Source organism: Microcaecilia unicolor, chromosome 5 (assembly GCF_901765095.1).
Source record: "Microcaecilia unicolor chromosome 5, aMicUni1.1, whole genome shotgun sequence".
Classification (NCBI taxonomy): Eukaryota; Metazoa; Chordata; class Amphibia; order Gymnophiona; family Siphonopidae; genus Microcaecilia; species Microcaecilia unicolor.
The window spans coordinates 235,388,075-235,411,135 of NC_044035.1; the positions used below are offsets into that span (position 1 = coordinate 235,388,075).

A 23,061-nucleotide genomic window follows, 5' to 3' on the forward strand; every position below is an offset into this window, starting at 1 on the left:
TACGGCTATGTCATGCAAAGTTCCGCTTTAGGAGTTACGGACCGAGAAAGGGATCTGAGAGTCATCATGGATAGAACGTTGAAATCTTCCGCTCAATGTGCTGCGGCGGCTAAGAAGGCGAACAGAATGTTGAGTATTATTAGAAAAGGGATGGAAAACAAGCATGAGGATGTTATAATGCCGTTATATCGCTCCATGGTGCAACCGCACCTGGAGTATTGTGTTCAGTTCTGGTCGCCTCATCTCAAAAAAAGATATAAAGAAATTGGAGAAGGTGCAGAGAAGGGCGACAAAAATGATAAAAGGGATGGGACGACTACCTTATGAGGAGAGGTTAAGACGGCTAGGACTCTTTAGCCTGGAGAAAAGGCGGCTGAGGGGTGATATGATAGAGGTCTACAAGATAATGAGTGGGGTAGAGCGGACAGATGTGAAGCATTTGTTTACGCTTTCTAACAATAATAGAACTAGGGGACACAAGATGAAATTAGAATGTGGTAGGTTTAAAACAAATTGGAGAAAGCTTTTCTTTACTCAGCCTGTGGTTAGACTCTGGAACTCATTGCCGGAGAAGGTAGTGACGGCAGCTGGCCTTGCTGAGTTTAAAGGGGGTCTGGACAGATTCCTGAAGGAAAAGTCCATTGATCGTTATTAAATTTGGGGTTTTTGCCAGATTCTTGGGGCCTGGATTGGCTGCTGTCTGAGACAGAGTGCTGGGCTTGATGGACCTTTGGTCTTTTCCCAGCATGGCAGTGCTTATGTACTTATGTCCCTGTGGCAATCTCTAGTTTAAACCTCTAATAATTCAGCTTGTTCAGCTTCCCAATAGGTGTATTGATGTGCTAAGTCTGACTCCAATATTTATTGTGTTGCATTATTCTATATAAGGTCCTTGTGCTACTTCTGTTAGTGGTGTTATGGTAAAATAGATTAGCTCTATAGGTCCTGAGTGATTTTTGTAGGCTTTGAATTATAGATATATACTATGTTTCATATATGTTACCATGTATGTATACAACCTAACGCAATACCATTTGTAAACCTGTTACACGGAAATGGCAACCACCATTCCGGCAACTGTAAGCCACATTGAGCCTGCAAATTGGTGGGAAAATGTGGGATACAAATGCTACAAATAAATAAATAGAGAGAATATGCTTGGGACTGGAAAGGATCTATGTTTTTATTGAGAATACACCAAAATCATTATTCTTCATTCCACTACGCTGGATCTTCCTTTTCCAGAATCCTCCTGTACACTTTTTGACATAATGATGGCTGTAGCCTCTCATATGACTGTACTGCATTGGAAAAAAACAACAGGGACCTTAGTGTTCACAAATGGTGGAACCACCTTTGTGCTATCCGATCCAACGAAGAATCACCTGCAATGAATCTTCATGCCTTCAACATTTTCAGAAGTTATGGCTTCCCTTTGATAATTATCAGAAATCTCAATAATCAGCTTCTCTTTCTTATACTCCATCACACTCCAGCTATTTTATCTGTACTATATGCACTGCATTTTTACTCTGTTTGTTCTCAATACCGCTGTATATTACTTTTTTTTTTGGTACCTGTATGAAATAAAAATTTTTGGAAAAAAAATGTATATAAAGACATTTTGAAAGCTGTCACATAACCAGTTATGTTTCCAAGATCGCAAAGATAACCTGTTATGTGCTGGCACATAACTGACCTGTTTTCCTTGCTGGTTTGACATATTGGGGGGCGGGCAAAATCCACTGAAAGCTTAAGTGGGCAATCCCCCTATTCCCTCCAGTGGAGTGCCATTCAATAGCAGCGGTTTACGAAATCCTAAATGTGCTTGAGAGCAGGTATAATTCCTGACGTTGATCTTTTACGACATACGTTTAGACCCCTTCTGAAATGCAGACCAAGAACTAGATTCCGTAAATGGTGCCCAAATTTAGGTGCCAAAAAAAAAAAACAATTACCCCCATGTGTAGCACTATACTATAAACAGTGCTCCAAGTCACACACGCTATTTACAGACTAGCATTTAGAGCCAATTTCCACGCTAAACTCTGGGCGTATTTACAGCAACTGAAATTTGGTGTAAATCCTGGCACATAAGTAATTATCTCTGGAATTCGTTGCCAGAGAATGTGGTAAAGGTGGTTAGCTTAGTGGGGTTTTTAAAAGGTCTGGGCGGCTTCCTAAAGGAAAAGCCCATAGACCATTATTAAACTGACTTGGGGAAAATCCACTGCTTATTTCTTGAATAAGTAGCGTAAAATGTATTGAACCTTTTGGGATCTTGCCAGGTATTTGTTACCTGGATTGGCCACTGTTGGAAACTTGATGCTCAACTTCATGGACCTTTGGTCTGTCCCAGTGTGGCAATAACTTATGACTTCAGATGGAACACCCATGCTGCAACCAGGTACCTTTCTTGTGCAGCCAAGGATAGAACAATCTCCTCCAGCCACAGGCTCCCAGCACAATGAAGAAACAGATGTCCACCAGTAACTTCAATCTTAAGAACTTTTATTCCATGCAGGTTTCTAGTACACAGTTCCAACAGCAGCATAGCAGATACCAGGATTCAATACAGGCTTACAGGCTTCAGTCTGGGCTCTTTATCCAGTGCACCATAAACAGTAATTCAATTCAAACAGTTCTTTCAGTGCATCATCACAGTTCAGTCACCCAGCAGCATTTTCTACCTTCTATCCTCTTTACCTTCAGGAGAGTTCAATATTTTAGGGACTCCTTCTACCCAAGGGTTTTCCCCTGCATCAGCTTCACAATGAATTCAATACTTTCGGGACTTCCTCTCACCCAAGGAATCTCAGCCTGCTTCAGTACTTTAGGGACCTCCCTGCCCAAGGATTTTCAGCCTGCAAATACTTCTCTCCTTCTCTCTCCTGGACTGAACTCCACTGCTGCCCTCCTGGGACGCCTTTCCACCTGCCTAATCAATCCCTGGCTTCTGCCTTCACAACCAATCATTCTCCATTCATTAGCTTCTCTACACACCCATACCAGCTGAGTTGAGCATGAGACTAATGAGACCAATGATGAGCTCCTGCACACAGGGTTTCCTAACTCTCTTTCCACCTAGTGGCAGCCACTCTACACAACCTGCCAGTTTACACTCATGTCTTCCCTGATTGTAGCTAGGAGTCCAGTCCGGGTTCTTCATCTCCCCCTCCGGCTCCTTGCCTGCAATGCCTTCTGGGATTTGTATTTCCAATTGAAACTGCCTTAACCCAACTATCCTGGAGGTGACTTTATCACAATGCGGAGCCAAAAGTCTGAGGAAGCAAATTTATTCAAAGACCTGACACGGCCTGTGTTTCACCAAATGCCTAGGTCAGGGGTCAGAATAAGGTTACAGTGTATTTGTATCTTTCTGGGAGGGTCCACAGTCACAATGGTAAACTAACAACATACTCTTCATTCCCAGGCTGCCGCACTCTCCCCCCTCCTCTCTTCTACCACGTGGTCCTCCAAAAACAGAGAGTCACCGGCACTATTACTGCTCCACAATCATTTGTGTTGCTATTTCCCTCTGACCTGTCTAGTACAGCAGTATCTGACTAGATTACTGTTTATCATATATGCACATCACAGATCCAAATGTAAACCAATTTTAAAAAACAACAGTCTAGGGGTGGAGCCAGGAGCAATGACCCTAAGCAGCCATCTTTGAACATTAATTTCTGATTCCAATATGATAGGCATGTCAAACAGAGGTGGTAAACTGGAAGCATCATCCATAACTGGATCGAGTAATCCTACTATATAAATGAAGAGTGACCGATGTGCTGCATGCGTGGCATGTCACAGATCTCTCCCGACTTCACGTCAGCCAGGAGCCGTCACTCGCCAAACAAGAGCCGCCCCGCCTGCTTTCAGAGGCAGCAGAGGAGTCCGTGGGGGGGGGGGGGGGGGGGGTGGACCAGAGACCCTGCGAGCGCCCCTGGCCCTGCCGCTGGACCTCCCTCTCCGGCGCAAGACTGGAGAGGCTGTAGGCAGCAGCAGTGGTTCTCTCTCCTTAAACTTGCACCTGTCAGCCCTCCGCTTTCTGCCTTTAGCTCTGCAGCTATGAAGGCATGCTGTTCCTTTCAGCTGCTCAAAGCCTTTCTAGCGTCCTGCCTCTTCTGACAGAACTTCCTGTTTCCGAGCAGGACGCTACAGTGGTTTTGGGCGATTGAAAGGAGAAGCAGAAGCATGCCTGCAGCACTAAAGGCGAAGTCAGAGGGCTGAGAGGAGCAGGTATAAGAAGAGAGAGAATGTGGACTGGGGGGGGGGGGGGGGAGGAGTGAGGGTTCAGGAGGGGAGAGAGAGAGAGAGAGAGAGAACCACGGTGAGGTGTAGGAGAGCAGGAAAACTTACTGGTAGAAGGAGGGTAGAGAAAGAGAGAGATGTTTGAGGGGGACAGATGCTGGAAATAGGGGATGAAAAAAATAAGGGAGACTGTTCATGGAGTGGAAGGGAGAAATAGTGATCATGGAGGGCAGGGGGAGAGCTGGTGCCCATGGAGGGGAAGTAAAGGGAAAAGAGGAGAAAACAGGAGGAGACTGATCGGGAAGGGGAGAAAAGGTGTCCATGGAGGGGAAGGGACCTGGAGAGAAGAGAGCCAGGAGGAGATGGTCATACACACTCACAGTCAGACAGGTGCACACACACACAAAATATTACCTCCTGTACTTTTACAAAACAAACAGAAGCAGGGAGAAATTTATCTCCTCCTTCCTTGACTCTCTCTCTCTTTCAGACAGACGCACACACACTTTCTCCGTCTCTCTCTCTCACACACACTCTCTCTCTCTCTCTGAACTCACTCTCTCGTTCTTTCAGACAGGCGCGCGCGCGCACACACACAAACACTCTCTCCCTTGCGCACACACACACACAAAATATTACCTTCTGTACTTTTACAAGACAAACAGAAGCAGGGAGAAATTTATCTTCTCCTTCCTTGACTCTCTCTCTCTTTCAGACACGCATATACAAACACACACCCTCTCTCTCTCACACACATACATACACACTCACACACCCTCCCTCTCTCTGAACGCACTCTCTCTCTCTGTTTCAGACAGGCGCACACACAGTCTTTCTCTCCCTCTCTCACACACACAGACAAAATATAACAATAAGGGAATTACATTTCACAAATAAAAAAGGCTTGTAAGCATATAAAACAAGTCTGCCCAACTCCTTTGAAGATGGTGCCAGCAACAGACCACCACAAGTTCACTGAACCCATTACGGCAGAGTTAACAGCAATCAAAAATATGATTCAAGAAGATGCTTCCAGCCTAGTGGCTCAAACTGGAGATTACTGAGAAACTGTAAACTTAAATCGTGCACGGATCGTACATCAGGACTTGGAACAGAATAGCTGATATTGAAGGCAAGCTATATGCTTACTAATCTGATCTTAGACTTATAGAATTCCAACAACAGATTGAGAAGAAATAACCTGAGAATACTAGGAGTTCCTGAAGGACTTGAAGGTACACAATCTATTACATTCATGGAGGAATTTATACCTAAATTACTGAAGCTTAACTAAATTACTTTTTGAGCTTGAACAGGCCCACAGATCACCAATTATGAAAGGCCCCAGGCCTTTTATAATTAAGATCCACAAACAGTAACAAGCAGACCAACTTGTAAAGAAAATCTTTAATGGTACAACTACCTGACGTAGCCACATTTTGCCAAACGGCTGCATCAGGGGTTTATGACACTGATAATGGGTTATAAAATAATCCCCCTTAGTTAGGATTTCCGCATCCAAGACTGCTACTAACAGATTCTGGATGAAAATAACAGCAGACTACTGCTCTAAGGCAGATCCTCACTTGCTCTCAGTGAAAACTAAAAACATATGACCAGTTACACTGTACAGTGATAGATCAACTTATTATGTTAAAAATGTTATGGCATACTGAATAAAAGTGTATTTTTAAACTTAATACTGTTGAACCTGGTGGATTTAATAAAAATGTGGAATGGAATGCATTCTATTAAAGAACATTGTTCATTTCAGACTAGCTGGTCTTACTGAACTAGTAAAAAAGGCCCGTTTCTTACAGAAATGAAACGGGCGCTAGCAAGGTTTTCCTCGGAGTGTGTATGTTTGAGAGAGTGAATGTGCAAGAGTGTGTGTGTGTGTGTGTGACAGAGAGTGAGAGTGGGTTCGAGAGTGTGTGTGTGAGAATGAGATTATGTGCCAGGGTCCCTCCTCCCTTGCAGTTGCAGGGGGGTCCCCCCTCTCTTTTTCCCAGTTGCAGGGTCTGTGTCCCCCCTCCTTTTGTCCTGGACGTTTTTTCAGATGGAACAATAGAAAAACGACAGTGTGAAGCAGCAGCTCCTAGGTTTGCTTGTTTGAGTGTATAGCAATGACAGCTGAGTGGGGGAATGGAAACAGAGGTTAACCAATGGGCTTCCTTGCTTACCTTACACTTGCTTGGGTCTGTTCCAGTCCTGTCTATGAAACATCCTGAAGCATGGATCCTCAGGAGCTTAGTCGAGATCGGGAGGCAGGGCTGGTGGTTGGGAGGCGGGGATAGTGCTGGGCAGACTTATATGGTCTGTGCCCTGAAGAGCACAGGTACAAATCAAAGTAGGGTATATACAAAAAGTAGCACATATGAGTTGTCTTCTTGGGCAGACTGGATGGACCGTGCAGGTCTTTTTCTGCCGTCATCTACTATGTTACTATATCTCATAGGTTTGCTTCTTTTGTTTCCAATGAACAGGGATGACGGATGCACTGGAGTCGGAGCCGGTGCTGTTTCCCTCCCCCTCGCTTCCGAGTCGCCAGTGGACCCCGTCCCCGACTCCCACCCTGAGCCCTCACCCGCCTGCTCCACATTGGACACTCGCCGCAGCCGGTCGCTCTCCATGTCGCCGCCCTCCCTCTTCGTCCTGTCGGAGAGTGCGAACCCGGACTTGGAGAGGAGGGCGGCGGAACGGCGAGCATGCAGCTGCGGCGAGTGTGGAGGAGGGTGGGTGAGGGGTACGGGGTCCAGCGCTGACTCGGGAGGGGGTACAGAGAGCAGCGGACCCAGTGGCGACTGGGAGGGAGCGGGGAGAGAGGGTGGTGTGCAGTCAGGCAGCCGAAGCGGGGACTCTGGTAGGAGGGCGGGGGTCCAGCAGCGATTTTTTGGTGATGCGCGAGGGGGGGGGCTTCTGTTGCTGCTGCTGTGCATTGATTGGTTGTCATGAGTGTCATAGGTCTGCCCTCGGCGTCATCACGTTGTTACGCGAGGGCGGGGCATACACTCATGGGGAAATCTCGATCTACACCAGCACGGAAGTTGCAGAATTTGCAGCTTCTGGCTTCATTAGAACGTTGGGGTTGTGAATTACGTCTGGATGGGGCGTGGCTGAGGGCGGGTCTATGAGTGAGAGTGAGTGGTGCTGACAGCCTAGCCTACCAACAGTGCAGGGCTTCTAGTGTTTCCCTGCCACAGAGTGAGCTTCAGAACGTTGGAGGTGAGAATTATTTATATAGATGCTGTGGGTTAAAGGCATCAGTTTTAATTCCCATAACCATCTTGGATTCTTAGCAGCGTCGGTTGGAGTTCTACAAGTGATCAAATTCTTCCTGAAGCAGCAGCAAGAATTTTTGGCAAAAGAAGGTGCTCTTGTTGAAGATAAATTAATTAATGAGGCAGTGAACTACTGGATTGGTATGAGGTGAAATTAAGACACCCAGCATGCCAAATGTGGAATGACGCTGAAGTGTGTGGAGTAACGCTGGAAAGAAAAAGAAAACTGTTCTTTAAGTGCAGGATGGTCTTTATTCTTTACTTTTTTAAATCTGGATATTTTTTAGCCAGCTGGCCAGTCCTCTTCAATTAATTATAGTGTAGAACTTCTTTCAATTGTGATATATAATAAAGCATTTATATTTTAAGTATCCTGTTTATTTGAAAAATAAGGATTTTTTTAAATCAGTTATTTCTCCATTATTAGGATTTTTTTTCCCCCTCTTAGGAACTGATAATATGAACTGACTCCCAATTACGGTAGAGGGTGACAAATGTGTTGTAAATTCCCTATCTGGAGATTTGAGGTTTCAGTCATTATGTAATTTTGCTTTATTATTGAACAAACTATCGCTGGGCTTTACTAAGCAGCTAGCTCGGCTGGCTGTGCGCTAGTGCTGACACAGCCCAATGCTGCGCAGAAGCCGCTAGCATGGCTTAGTACACAGTCCATATGTATATTATGCTTTCAAAGCTACAATTAGAGGTCATATAAATAGGATATTCTAAAGAAACTTCACAAAATGCAAAACCTAGAACTTAACTTGAATCTAAGATTAAACAAATAGAAATGGAGCTGATGGAATGACAACATATAACAAACAATTAAAGCTTAAATACTGATACAATACCATTCTTAGGGCCCCGTTTACTAAGGCGTGTTAGCATTTTTAACGTACCTACAATTAAGACGTGCTAACCGTAGAGGCGCCTATAGGGATATTGTAGGCACATATATGGTTAATGCACGTTAAAGATGTACAAAATAAGTATCTGAATATATGTAAACCGCTTTGAATGTAGTTGCAAAAAATTTCAGAAAGGCGGTATATCAAGTCCCATTTCCCTTCCCTTTAATGCAGCTTAGTAAACAGGGCCCTTAGTGCCAAAGCAAAAAAAAAAAAGATATATATATATATAATCTGTCTTTGTATAACAAGCTCATCATATATAAGCTAACAAAGTGGGGAAGGACCTTGTGGTCTATTTAAAGGCTAGAAAGAACAGAAATAACAGCTATTAAACTGGGACTGGTGAAACAGTATGTACTGAGCACAAATCTGCAAATCAGTTCACAGCCTTCCACAGCAAATTATATTCGTCAGAGGCCAACCAAGATCTCAAAGTCATTAAAAAATGTTGCAGGACCTTAAAGGCTCTAAATTAAATGATAAAGATAGGAAAATATTAGAAAAACATCACACAGTCAGAAATTGACAAAGAAGTTAACCATTTAACCATTGTACAGTAACTAAATAAATGCAATTAGTTACTGTACTTTAAAGTAGAATTTTTGTTACTTTTACTTGTAAAGAAGTACAGGATAGCATTTGATACTTTTACTGAAGTAATAATTTTGCCAATTTTTACTACTTTTATTCCGTTACATCTGATGCTTGCAGTAAAAAGTGAAAATAGCGGAAGGGAGATGTGACGATTCGTCAGTAAACCAAATCAAATGAAACAGCAAAACAGAGAACAGCGCTGCGTAACCCTAGTAGCGCTTTAGAAATGTTAAGTAGTAGTAGTAGTGTTAAGTAGTAGAACAGGATTTTGCTACTGCAACCCTTGTCATGCAAACAGCAGATCTCCTCATCTTAAATTTTGCTGTTCTGTGAATATAACCTGCAAGAACAATGGAGTTGCCCATGTTCTTTTGAACTGGTTAGTGGCTTCCAGCCAAACAGAACAGTGATGAGTTGGGTCACTTTAAATTGGAGAAGACGCTGAAGCTGGTTGCAATTCTTAGTTAACAGACATATGTCTCTACCACAACAGTCATCCCATGGGAAATTTTACATTGGGGCAGGGGCGGACTGACAGTTGCCGGGGCCTCCGGGCAATAAAGGTCACTGGGGTAACCCAGCCACTGCACTACTGCCAGACTCCCTGATTCTACCTTGAAGGGCCTGGTGGTCTAGTAGTGGCTTCTTCAGGGGTAGGAAAGAAGCCCACTTTCCTGCCCATTATCGCTACAGTGCCTGGCAGCTACGAATGTATTTCTAAATGGCTGCCGATACTTACTGCTGTAGTCTTGCAGGTCTTGGCTGCCATTTTTAAAACACAGCGACACTGGCCCAGCTGGTCATCATGCAGAGTAGCAGCAGTGGTCAGGAGAGTGGGATTCTTTCCTAACCCCAGACCCTTCAAGGTAGGACCAGGGAGGGCTGCAATGTGCTGTGGCAGCAGGCAACCGAGCACTGCCCAGTTGACCAAATGGTTAGTTCACCCCTTCATTAGGGTGCCTATGGTGTGACTGCACCTTGAAAACTGTGCACAATTTTGGTCACTGCATCTCAAAAAAGATACAGTGGTATTAGAAAAGGTACAGAGAAGGGTAACACAAATGATAAAAGGGGATAGAATGACTTCCCGAAGAGGAAAGGCTAAAGCAGCTAGGGCTTTTCAGCTTGGAGAAAAGACGGCTGAAGGGAGATGCAATCAAACATATAAATCGCAAGTGACCGACTCACCTGCAAATGCGCAATAGAGACTTCCCTCTCTGTCCACTCACGTCAAGACGTGATGTCAGAGGGCGGCACAGAGAGGGAAACGGAGTCGGACTGTCAGATGCTGCCGCTGGAGCCTGGAAACGAACATCGCGTGCATCAACCTCCACCCTCCCCCACATCCCCGCCGCCGCCCCCGCCCCTCTCTGTATCGGGCCCCCTGCACTGACAGCGCCTCTCACCTCCGTGTGGAAGCGCTGCAGGCAGCAGCGATATGCTGCTGCCTACAGCGCTTTCACACGGAGGTGACAGACGCTGTCAGGTCAGTGCAGGGGGCCCTGCATGGGGGGGGGGGGGCGGGAGCGGCGGCAAGGAGGGTAGCTGGACAGGGGGGGAGGGCAGGGGTGAGAGCAGGGTTGCTGCACATGGATGGATGGAGGTGAGAATTATTACATTTTGCAAAACACAAATCTCGCCCATTTTAACGGGCTTAATGGCTAGTATAGAGGTATATAAAATAAGAGCTGAGTGGAACAGGTAAGAAGTGAATCACTTGTTTCTTTCCAAAAATACTAGGACTAGGGGGCATGCAATGAAGATATAAGGTAGTAAATTTAAAGCAAAACTGAGAAAATATTTCTTCACTCAATGTATAATTAAACTCTGGAATTCATTGCCAGAGAATGTGGTAAAAGCAGTTAGCTTAGCAGGGTTTAAAAAAGGTTTGGGTATCTTCCTAAAAGAAAAGGCCATAAGCCATTATTAAAATGGACTTGGGAAAATCCACTGCTTATTTCTAGGATAAGCAGTATAAAATGTATTGCACTGTTTTCAGATCTTACCAGGTACTTGTAACCTGGATTGGCCACTGTTGGAAACAGGATACTGGGCTTGATGGACCTTCGGTCTGTCTCAGTATGGCAACATTATATATTTATGATTGATCATGAGTCATTAGGAAGTCAGTCTGGCCTTAAGACTGAAGGGTTCCCACACTTTTGACATTCTTGCATCAATTCTCAAAGGTATTCAAAAAGGTATGCCATCAGATGAAAAACTGTTAGGACAGACAGAGAATGATTCCAACTTTGTTAAAGCCTTCTTTGTAATTGGACAGCATAATGATGATAATGACATGCAAGCAATGAATTAGACAGCACTACTCCTAATGCAGATAATAACAATGATGATAAAATATGGAAGTCAAGTGTTCGAGATTCCCTCTCAAACACTTGACTTCCATAGAGTATTTTATCATCACTATTATCTGCATTAGTAGTGCTGTCTAATTCATTGCTTGCATGTCATTATCATCATTATGCTGTCAACAAAGTTGGAATCATTCTCTGTCTGTTCTAACAGCTTTTCATCTGATGACAAACTGTTTGAATATCTTTGAGAACTGATGCAAGAATGTCAAAAGTGTGGGAACCAAACCCAGTCAGAAGACATCAGTAATACTATAATCTGGCCCAATTTGAAAGAACTTTTTATACTGCTAGTACAGTTGTTGAAACATTTTAGTTGTGCTGGATTAATGACTCACAAGCACACTCACATAAGTGACAGTCATTTTCAAAAATTTAGACTTACTAAAAGCAAAGCAGATTGAACTGTAGAGCAATAAAGTTGTTAGGCAAAAATGTTAATAGTTGCATTCATTGTTGTGGTACTTTTACTTTTTACTCAAAGTATATTATATAGGCAATAACTTTTTTTTTTTCTTTTACTTAAGTTTATAAAAGTAGAAATAAATGTATGTTTTAACACTTAAGTAATTTGGCCTAGCACTTTGAACAATTCTGGCTTTATATGGCCATTATAATGAAGTCATGCCACATGAAGTTTGATAAACGCTGCTTTAATACAATCACTTTGTGTTTATATACAGTCAGAGTCCAAAACTACCAAGTTACCCAGTTCCAGGAAGATTTCCAACAGATCATATGTTTTTAGCAGCTCCCATTTAATGGGTAAAATCAGCAACTACAATACTAATCTGGGGTTTAAGTACAAAAGCAGAACTAGCCAAATACTTTGTCCTGGTACTGGGTAATTGTCTCTGCACAGGGAATTAGTGAGGCCCTTCCTTTGCCTCCCAGGAGTTACCTGAAGTTTCCGACCCAAGTCCCACTTGGCACAAAACAGACAGCACCAAAACAACGCACAAGATCCCTCGCATCATCCTCTTACTAGCCGGCTGGTCAGTACCGCATCAAAGGTTAGGAAGAGTGGGCCCGTGCCTCGGGGAGGGGGGGTGAGGGGGGCACCGAGGTCCGCTGATCCGTTGACCAGGGCCAGCTCTACCTCTTCTTATGGACCAGGTGAAGCTTTGGGTCCAGGGCGCCGGCATTAAAGGGCGCCAAACGCCGAGCCTATGACGTCACCCAGCCCCATATCTCTCCGCCCCCAGCGCATGGTCCCGGCCCATCTCTGCCCGCCCCGTCCACCAACACGTGGTGCCCCCCCCCCCCCCCCCCTCCGGTATTTCTCCATTCCCCCCACACTGGTTCTGTTCCGTCCCCTTTCCTTTTTTTTCATATATTTTTCAGTAAAATCCTCTTTCTTTCTGCAGCGGCGGCAGCGCTACTGAAAGGTTGCCTGCGGCCTTAAGAAGGTAACCTCCTTGAGCAGCTTACTGAAAATAAACCTCCTACTTGATTAAACCATGGTCTCCTGTGTATTAAACCTCCCCTTAGCCTTGACCCAACACCCGGCCGTCCCTCTCTGCTGCCTCTGACCCGTGATGACCCGTCCTGCCCCCCCTTCTGACGCAACTTCCTGTTTGGGACGGACAGACTCCGAGCAAAGGGACGGCCTCGTGCTTTTTAGAAGCGCTGCTGTGGCTGCAGGAGCGAAGAGCATTTTACTAAAAAATAAATGGGGAAAAAAAGGTAACTGGGTGGCACTGGCAAGGGGAGGGAGGGGCGGAGAGATGCTTAACTCATGTGTATTCGGGCAGGGGCGGGAAGATATGGGCCAGGTGACGTCATGCGCTCGGCGTTTGGCGATCTTTAATGCCGGCGCTCAGGACCAGAGTTTCACCTGGTGGTCCATAGGCAGAGGCAGAACCGGCCTTGGTCAGCGGATCGGTGCGTTGCGGCGGGCCGAGGTACGAAGAGGCACTTGACCTATTTGACCTATCCTTTAATCCGGCCTTGGTCAAGAGCCATACCCCAGGAAAAGAGTCACTTGGCAACTCTGATTAAGTACAGGAGCAACAGAATGGCGATGTAAACCTGAAGAGTAGTTCAGGTAGAAGTTCAAATGTATAAAAAAAATTTTAATTGACAGATTTCATTTTTGCTAACATATTGGAGTGGAGGAGTGGCCTAGTGGTTAGAGGGTGGTGGACTCTGGTCCTGAGGAACTGAGTTCGATTCCCACTTCAGGCACAGCTCTTTGGGCAAGTCACTTAACCCTCCATTGCCCCAGGTACAAATAAGTATCTGTATATGTATGCCACATTGAGCCTGCCATGATTGGGAAAGCACAGGGTACAAATATAACTACAATAAATATTGTGTAGCTATTTAAAAAGCACATTTTGTGGACAGTTAAGGGTCATTTTGAAATAAGAAAAAATAACATTCCGTCTGCTTTTTTGTTTTTTCTTAAATTGTGATTGACGAACATAGGTAGGAAGAGCCCAGCTCCTTCCCAGACATTTACCCACCTTGAGCTGTAGCCACACAATCTATTTTGACAGTTAGTGAGGGTAGTAGGTAGCAGGAGCTTGAGCTCCTATGAGGATCTAGCTTGGCTTCTTAAGGTTGCCAGCTGGATCCAGACTTGTCTGACAGGGTTGATCCAGTCTTGTGTTTACCCCAGTTGCATGCAGGAACTTATAGTCCTGGTTTTATTAGGAAGCCCAAGTAGGAAATTAGAACTACAAGTTCCTACAATTAGGGTACTAGGTAGGGCTGGTATGTGCAGGTCTAGCACCTCTGTATTGGTGCTTCAGCTTTCTTTCTTAACATGCAATCCTTGTCTGTGCGCCTGTTCTCTCTTTCTCCTGGAATCTGTCTTACTATTCCCTTCTTTCCTGATCTGTTTGTTGTTCCCCAGTTCTCTTCCGGGCATAAACCTAGATGTGTGTTATACCTTGAGACTGATCAAAGTGCTGTTGAGCATTATTACCTGGATAGCTTCTCCAACCTGTTAAAAAAAAAAGACATGTTAGACCCACAGATGACAATAATGCATTTGAATTTTTGAGATATGTTAAAGCTCTGTGCTGTGCTAAAATGTGTACCTAAGGTAGTATAAAGGCATGAAAAAGGTAGAATATTTAAACAAGAATGAATGGGAGCACAATACAATTTTTATCCTATTAAAATGATTTCATCTTTATCACACAGATTGTTGTGAATAAAGTAGATGTCAGGCCCATAACCTGACCCCTTTTCATCCTTATTTCTTCAAATTTCATTCTGGTTAATCCACTATAGACAGACTATATCATTAGAGAGGTCAGGGTTGAAAACTACTTTTAAAAAGTTGTTGAATTTAAGAAGAAACTACAGAGAAGTACTGGTATCTGACAGTTTTTAATTTGCTTAATGTATTTAATAGGACCTTTGTAAGGTCATATGATTGTTTTAATGATGTCTCCCACTATTTTATTTTTAGGTGAGGTGCTGAAATGGAGAGTCCAGATAAGAATGTCAGGACGAGGACAGTTTGGAGTGTTTTGCTATCTGCCATGCCTCGGGTCTTCGCAGAAGCTAGTGAGATCTCTTCAGAGAGGCCAGGTCAGGCCACCCTCCCACGATATATCAGCCAACCACAAGCCCCGGATTCGGGATGGGACCGAATCAGAGAACTCTTTGATAGAGAGTGTGTATGAGTTTGAAATCTTTGTTTTGCTTGATCACAACAGATGTGAAAAAATGAATAGGAAAATATTTCTCCTAAGGGTTTCTGCTTCTGTCTTGAAGTACAATAAGATATGAGGTTTTCCAGGCTCACCAGAACCCTGAGGTAATTGTTTATGATTTGGATGCACAATAGATTATGTACCACATAGTGTGCAAAGGAACCGTATATAGACCTCAACAAGCACTATCCATGGCAGTGTTGACACACACTTCAAGAGTAACAAGGCACCTATATAAAGCGTTTGGCTTCACTGAGTTTTTTTTTTCAGAGTGTTAGTTGTATCACAGACAGGCAATCAGTTTACACACAGTAAATGACAGCTGATAAAGTCCCGCACAGTCCATCCAGTCTGCTCAACAAGGTAGCCGGAGCTGTGCCCATCACTCTGTACAGGCCCCAGTCACCCATGTTTAAATGCTGGTTATCAAGTCTTTACCATGCCAACTGTATATGCAGCCAATCATGATGGGGATGATATGTGGTTATAACCAAGACTCTCAAGTATTGCTGACAGTATTCTGCTTACCAGTCAAGATGTCTTCCCCTCCCCCTGAGCTGCACAGCACTCTCACTTGCAGTATCTATTATATAATTTGTACCTCAACGTTGTATGGCTGGCTGACTGTCTGGGTTTGTAACATCCTGACTTCAGCAAGCCTCCAGCGTTCCCTTCCCTCTCACTGTCCCTCGCGTAAAAATGAAATGACGCCAGAGGAGGGCAGGACAGTGAGAGGGAAGGGACCGCTGGAGGCGAGCTGACTTCAGGATGTTACGAACCCAGCCAGCCAGCCATAGAATATTGAGGTACAACAGATGCAGTGCTTTTTTTGTGCCGGTATGCAACGGTACGGCGTACCGGCACCTTTTTCTCCTCCTCCCCTCCCCTCCCATTATTTCCAGCGATTCTCCGCCTCTCTCCTGCCCTCCCATCGACGTGCAGCGATTTTTCCGTCCCTCCCCTGCCCTCACCTCTCCCCTCTCATATCCAGCGATTCTTCGTCCCCCAGCTTCCTCCTTCACTGCCTGCCAGCCAGTCGGACTCAGAAGCGAACGGTGCAGGCAGCGATTGGCTGGCAGCGTCGTAGCTTCCCTCTGCAAGTCCCGCCTATGCGTAAACAGGAAGTTGTAGGCGGGACTTGCAGAGGGAAGCTACGACGCTGCCAGCCAATCGCTGCCTGCACCGTTCGCTTCTGAGTCCGACGCTGGCTGGCAGGCAGTGAAGGAGGACGCTGGGGGACGAAGAATCGCTGGATATGGGAGGGGAGAGGTGAGGGCAGGGGAGGGACGGAAAAATCGCTGCACGTCGATGGGAGGGCAGGGGAGAGGCGGAGAATCGCTGGAAATAATGGGAGGGAAGGGCAGGGGAGAGAGAATTGCTGGACATGGGATGGGAGAGAGAATTGCTGGACATGGGAAGGGCAGGGGAGAGAGAATTGCTGGACATGGGATGGGAGGGAAGGGCAAGGGAGAGAGAATTGCTGAACATGGGATGGGAGGGAAGGGCAGGGGAGAGAGAATTGCTGGACATGGGAAGGGCAGGGGAGAGAGAATTGCTGGACATGGGATGGGAGGGAAGGGCAAGGGAGAGAGAATTGCTGGACATGGGATGGGAGGGAAGGGCAGGGGAGAGAGAATTGCTGGACATAGGAAGGGCAGGGGAGAGAGAATTGCTGGACATGGCATGGGAGGGAAGGGCAAGGGAGAGAGAATTGCTGGACATGGAAGGGCAGGGGAGAGGGAAGGGCAGGGGAGAGAGAATTGCTGGACGTGGGAAGGGCAGGGGAGAGAGAATTGCTGGACATGGCATGGGAGGGAAGGGCAAGGGAGAGAGAATTGCTGGACATGGGAAGGGCAGGGGAGAGAGAATTGCTGGACATGGGATGGGAGGGAAGGGCAAGGGAGAGAGAATTGCTGGACATGGGAAGGGCAGGGGAAAGAGAATTGCTGGACATGGGAAGGGCAGGGGAGAGAGGAGAATCGCTGGACAGGGAGGGGAGGACAGGGAAGAGAGAATTGCTGGACATGGATGAGAGGGGAGAGAGGAGAAATGCTAGAAATGGATGGAGAGGAGAGCAGGAGATAGAGGAGAATTGCTGGACATGGATGGATGGAGGAGTTGGCTAGGAGAGAGGAGAAATGCTGACTTGGATGGAGAGAGAATTATTGCTTTACTAGTAAAAAAGCCCCGTTTCTGATGCAAATGAAACGGGGGCTAGCAATGTTTTCTTTTGTGTGCATGTGGGAGTGTGTGTGTCCGTGCCCTCTGGCCTCTCTCCCCTCCCCCCTCTGAGTCCTTCAGTGTTATAGAGCCAGCGATTTGATTTCGTGCTCTGCTGTTTTCCTTCACTGACTGTGTTACAGAGAGGGCGGGGCAGACACTCATAGGGAAACCGGATATCTCGCCCCCTTCACACTTCCGGCTGGAGGCTTCATAGAACGTCGGTGTTGCTTTTTATATAGAGAGATATGGATACAGAGGAGGGAAGAGAGATGAGAAATGCTGGACATGGATGGAGGGGAGGAGAGAGGAGAAGTGCTGGACATGAATGGAGGGGAGGAAAGAAAAAAAGAAGATGCACATGGATGGAGATGAGGGAAAGGGAAGAGGAGAAAAACTGCACATGGATGGAGAAAATAGGCAAAAGCTGGATCTCTGTTATACCTCCTCCAGTCAATTCCATGGAGGAGGACCCAGCTTTTACTTATGGATGCAGGGCAACAAAAGAAGAGGAAAGGAGGAAAGTAAAGAAATTATATTGCAAGAATGTGTGCCATTCTTTTCTTTTTGAGTCTGCGTTGGGAGTTTACTTCTAATTAGCTTGTCTTTTAAGTTGGGTGGCTGTCGGAAGGCCAGCACTGGTGGGGATGGGAATATCTCTTTCAGTAATTCATCCTCCTGGAGTAGAGGCTGCAGATCTTTTATGATTTTTCTTAATTTTTTCAGCTCTGGGTTGTATGCCACTATAAGGGGGATTCTGTCTGTGTTTTTTTTTTCTTTGTACTGTAGCAGATTTTCCCTGGGTGTTTTGAGGGAGGAGGCAATATTCTTGGAGATTATTTTGGGGGTGTAGCCTTTCTGTTCGAAGGATGCAGTCAGGCTTTCAAGGTGTCTCTCTGTCCCCTGAGTCAGAGCAGATACAGTGGTATCTTGTGGCTTGGCTGTAAATAATGGGTCTTTTTGTATGTGAAGGGTGGAAGCTGGAGTTGTGGAGGTAGCTGCATTTGTCTGTGGGTTTCTTGTATATGGATGTTTGTATATATCCATCGCTGATTGAGTCTGTGTTGTCCAAAAAATTGACCGTTTCTGGGGAGTAGTCAATTTTGAATCTAATTGTAGGATGGTATGTATTGAAGGAATTGTAAAATTGTTTCAGAGTTTCTTCCCCCTCAGTCCAAATCAAAAAAATGTCATCAATGTACCGGTAGTATTTTAGGGGTTTAGTCTGGTATGTATTCAGAAATGTCTCTTCCAGCTCAGCCATAAAGAGGTTGGCATATTGGAGTGCTGTCCAGGTGCCAGTCGCAGTGCCCATTATTTTAGATAGATGATATTGTTAAAGCGGAAATAGTTGTGAGTTAAAATAAATTTGATTAGTTTTGTAATGGTTTCTGGTGAGTATTGATGGTCCATTGTGGATGTTTTTAGGAGTTTCTCACATGCAGCTATGCCATCCGCATGGGGAATGTTGCTGTATACTGATTCTACATCCATCGTGACCAGAAGGGCATTTGGTGGTAATTGCTTGATATTTTTCAATTTATTCAGAAAGTCTGTGGTGTCTTGTATGAAGCTGTTTGTTTTGTGCACGAGCAGTTTCAGAATTCCCTCTATGAGTCCAGATATTTCCTCCGTTAGTGTGCCAATACCTGATATGATTGGTCTGCCAGGGTTTCCAGGTTTATGGATTTTGGGTAGCATGTAGAATGTGCCCACAGAAGGCTGGTTTGGTATGAGTTTCTTCAGATGTGGCTGTACTTGTTTATGAAATGTTCTGATCAGGTCTTTCAGCTGCTTTGTATAATCCTGTGTGGGATCCTCGGTTAGTTTCCTGTAGTATGTATTGTCTGAGAGCTGTCTGTGCCCTTCTTCAATGTATTTTTCAGTGTCCGTAATCACCACTGAGCCTCCTTTGTCTGCGGGTTTGATGATAATGTGTGGGCTAGTTTGTAGAGTTTTTATGGCTGCTTTTTCTTGTGGAGTAAGATTGTACAGAATTCTCTTTTGTTTGCTGGAAATCATACTGCTTTGTCGCCCTCATATCTCACCAGTCCCTCTTCCTGTCTCTCACCTATCCACCCGCATCCTGTTAGACTGTCACTGGAATGCTTTGATGTTTCACTTATCTATACTGTCATCTACCAACATTTGCTTATTTCCAATCTGACGAGGAAGGGCAACCTTCGAAAGCTAATCAAGAAATGTATTAAGTTATGTCCAATAAAAAGGTATCATCTTATTTTCTTTTTCATGTTTTATTTTGTTTTATTTCTATTGATTACCCTTATTCAACATGTAATTAAACTCTGAAATTCGTTGCCAGAGAATGTGGTTAAAACAGGTAACTTAGCGGGGTTTAGAAAAGGTTTGGATAATTTCCCAAAAGTCCATAAGCCATTATTATGAAGGACTTGGGGAAATCCACTGCTTATTTCTAGGATATAATCAAAAAATATAACAAAAAATGGCAACCCTCCACCAATTATAATTTGAACCATACACAACAAACTGTCAGTGGAGCAGCTCACACTTATTTATGCTTTAATGAGGGGATGTCTCATACTGTCACACAGGCACTTCTTTTTTGTGCTTCCTTAAAGCCTCAGCTTTAGTGACTCAGTAATAATCATCGACTGCCCCCAACCACCGATAGTGCTGTCAACCACCTCAAAATAAGTGTTCTACAATAAATTAATCCATATTTCAACTGTGCTTATATAACAAAAAATTCTTCTTTGGTTCATATCATTTTTTTATAAATTTTTATGCACTATCGTTTGTAGCTTATATACAGAGCTTAAACCCGTGCAGCAGAAACAATGTTTATACTTGTCAAGCAGGATCAATGTTTAGACTTATCTGGCTGAAAAACCCCCTGCTGCTTTATTATCTGTAGCTCATGCTGTGGATTCAGCCGTCCTGCATTGCTTAGATCTCACTTGTCAGCATTCCATTAAACAGCTGGTGAATGCTTTGTCCCGACAGGAACCTGTTTCGCGGTGCCTCGCTTTGTCAAGGGAACTTGCATATACTTCACCAGCAATGTGCAGGTCCCCTTGACAAAGCGAGGCACCGCGAAACAGGTTCCTGTCGGGACAAAGCATTCACCGGCTGTTTAATGGAATGCTGACAAGTGAGATCTAAGCAATGCAGGATGGCTGAATCCACAGCATGAGCTACAGATAATAAAGCAGCAGGGGGTTTTTCAGCCAGATAAGTCTAAACATTGATCCTGCTTGACAAGTATAAACATTGTTTCTGCTGCACGGGTTTAAGCTCTGTATATAAGCTACAAACGATAGTGCATAAAAATTTACAAAAAAATGATATGAACCAAAGAAGAATTTTTTGTTATATAAGCACAGTTGAAATATGGATTAATTTATTGTAGAACACTTATTTTGAGGTGGTTGACAGCACTGTCGGTGGTTGGGGGCAGTCGATGATTATAACTGAGTCACTAAAGCTGAGGCTTTAAGGAAGCACAAAAAAGAAGTGCCTGTGTGACAGTATGAGACATCCCCTCATTAAAGCATAAATAAGTGTGAGCTGCTCCACTGACAGTTTGTTGTGTATATTTCTAGGATAAGCAGCATAAAATGTATTATACTGTTTTGGGATCTTGCCAGGTGTTTGTAACCTGGATTGGGAACAGGATGCTGGGCTTGATGGACCTTCGATCTATCCCAATATAGCATCGCTTATGTTCGTAATGTTACTCAATAGCAATAAAGGAGTGGATAATAGACCAGGCTACACCAGAGTCAAACAAGGATACTTCAGTCCATTGTAGATAATTTATTGATGAAGACTCAACACAGTACCATGTTTTGGCTGGTAGCCTGCATCAGGAGTCTTTACTAATAAGTTATCTACAATCGACTGAAGTCTCCTCATTTGTCTCTGGTTTAGCCTGGTCTATTTCCCACTCCTTTATTACTGTTGTTTCATTGTGGGATCTCGGTGTTCCTCCGACTTTGCATAGTCTCACCAAACTTAATGTTACTCACAAATATGTTGAGTAGAATCTGCCCCAGTACCAATACGTGAAACATTCCACTATTTATATTTCTGTCTTCCGAGTAGAGTTACCACAACCCTCTTCCATCTATCAGTGAACCAATTCCCAATCCAGTTCACCACTTTCTGGTGGATTCTATATATGGCGACTAAAGTTGCGTAAATCAGTGCACATTGATGACGTTTGTACACAACTTAATGAGCCAATTGACCCCAATAATCAGCGTTAATTGGCCTTAATTGGGATTTACACACGGATCATAACGCTCTGTTCGTAAATCCTATAGCACGTAAATTCTAGGAAGTATTTCAGGGGCATTCCTGGAATTTAAATGCATTGTTACAGAATAGACCCATCTAAGTACCAGCATTTACACCTGCTTTCTGCAGGCTTAATTGCTGGCACCTTAAGTTAGTAGCCATTTATGCGCTTAGCACTGTTCCATAAAGGATGTGGATCCTTTTATAGAATAGCACTCAGTGTTTACATTTTTCAGTACCATGTATAGAATCTAGTCCTTTATAACCTAAGTTTAGCCCATTGACTTTATTTATGAGCCTCCTATGAGGTACTGTGTCAAAGGCCCTACTGAAATCCAAGTAGATTACATCTAGCGCATGTCCACTAACCAATTCTCTGGTCACCCTGTCAAAACAAAATTGATTACATTCATTTGGCATGATTTTACTTTGATGAAGCCAGGTTGTGTCAGATCTTATAACCTGTTGGCTTCCAGAAAACTCACTATCCTTCCCTTAAGCAGCGCCCTCATTATCTTTCTAACTACTGAAGTAATACTTACCGGCCTATAGTTTCACACTACTTTGTCTCCACTTTTGTAAAGAGGGACCACATCCGCTCTTCTTCAATCCTGCGGAACCTCCCCTGTCTCCAAGGATTTATTAAACAAATCTTTAAGTGGACCCACCAGAATCTCTCTCAGCTCTCTCAAGTTTATGGGCAGCCCTATGGCTTTATCCACTTTCATGACCCTTTACCCTTTTAAAGACATAACGTACTTGGGAACTCCTGATGTCGATCATTTAAGACATACTGGTAGACGTTTAGTTGTCTTCTGAAATGGAGAATAAATGTCTTATAAACTTGCTGTGCCCAGATCACAACCCCAAGCCATTTGCACACATGGGTTTGATACATGCATATCCCAGTTTGGATGTTTATGCAAGATAAATGTTTAAGCGCCGGTTTATATACATATCAAACGCAAATAGAGCTGCTCCTTGTGACTCTGGGCAAGTCACTTAACCCTCCATTGCCCCATGTAAGCCGCATTGAGCCTGCCATGAGTGGGAAAGCGCGGGGTACAAATGTAACCAAAAAAAAAAAATAAGGGCCTTATCCTGAGATCTTGGTGCTCTAATTGTGTGATACACTTTAAACTTGTTACATAATGGCACATCATTATGCAGAGTTTTACAAATTAAAACTAATATTTTAAACTGAATTCGCCAAATGACAGGCAACCATTGAAATGTCAATAATTGTGGAGTAATATGATCCAATCTAAACACCATCCACACCCACAATTGCATGAGCAGAAACATTTTGGGCCACTTGGAGGGCATGCAGAGATTTTTGAAGTAAACCACAAAATAAAGCATTGCAGTAATCCAAATATGGCATAACTAAACTCTGCATTACAATACTGATAAATAGTTCTTCAGTCTAGACACTATTCTGATTTTAATAAAAGACTTCTCATAACAATTCAAA

At 44.2% G+C, this 23,061-nt stretch overlaps 2 protein-coding genes across 7 annotated transcripts in view; one reads left to right on the plus strand and one right to left on the minus strand.

Moving 5' to 3' along the window:
- POGLUT1 (protein O-glucosyltransferase 1) overlaps window positions 1-12,564 on the minus strand; it is a 62,645-nt gene extending 50,081 nt beyond the window's left edge. Inside the window, exon 1 of the mRNA XM_030203892.1 lies at window positions 12,317-12,564. Within this exon, the coding sequence (XP_030059752.1) occupies window positions 12,317-12,392 (76 nt within the window). The 5' untranslated portion in view covers window positions 12,393-12,564. The remainder of the gene's footprint in view (window positions 1-12,316) is intronic.
- Window positions 12,565-13,014: 450 nt separating this feature from the next.
- Window positions 13,015-23,061, plus strand: part of TIMMDC1 (translocase of inner mitochondrial membrane domain containing 1) — a 77,965-nt gene continuing 67,918 nt past the window's right edge. Inside the window, exons 1-2 of one of the 6 annotated variants that reach the window (XM_030203893.1) lie at window positions 13,015-13,101; window positions 14,840-15,046. In XM_030203893.1, the coding sequence (XP_030059753.1) occupies window positions 14,853-15,046 (194 nt within the window). In that variant the 5' untranslated portion in view covers window positions 13,015-13,101; window positions 14,840-14,852. The other 5 variants (XM_030203894.1, XM_030203895.1, XM_030203896.1 and 2 more) reach the window with 5 other exon arrangements.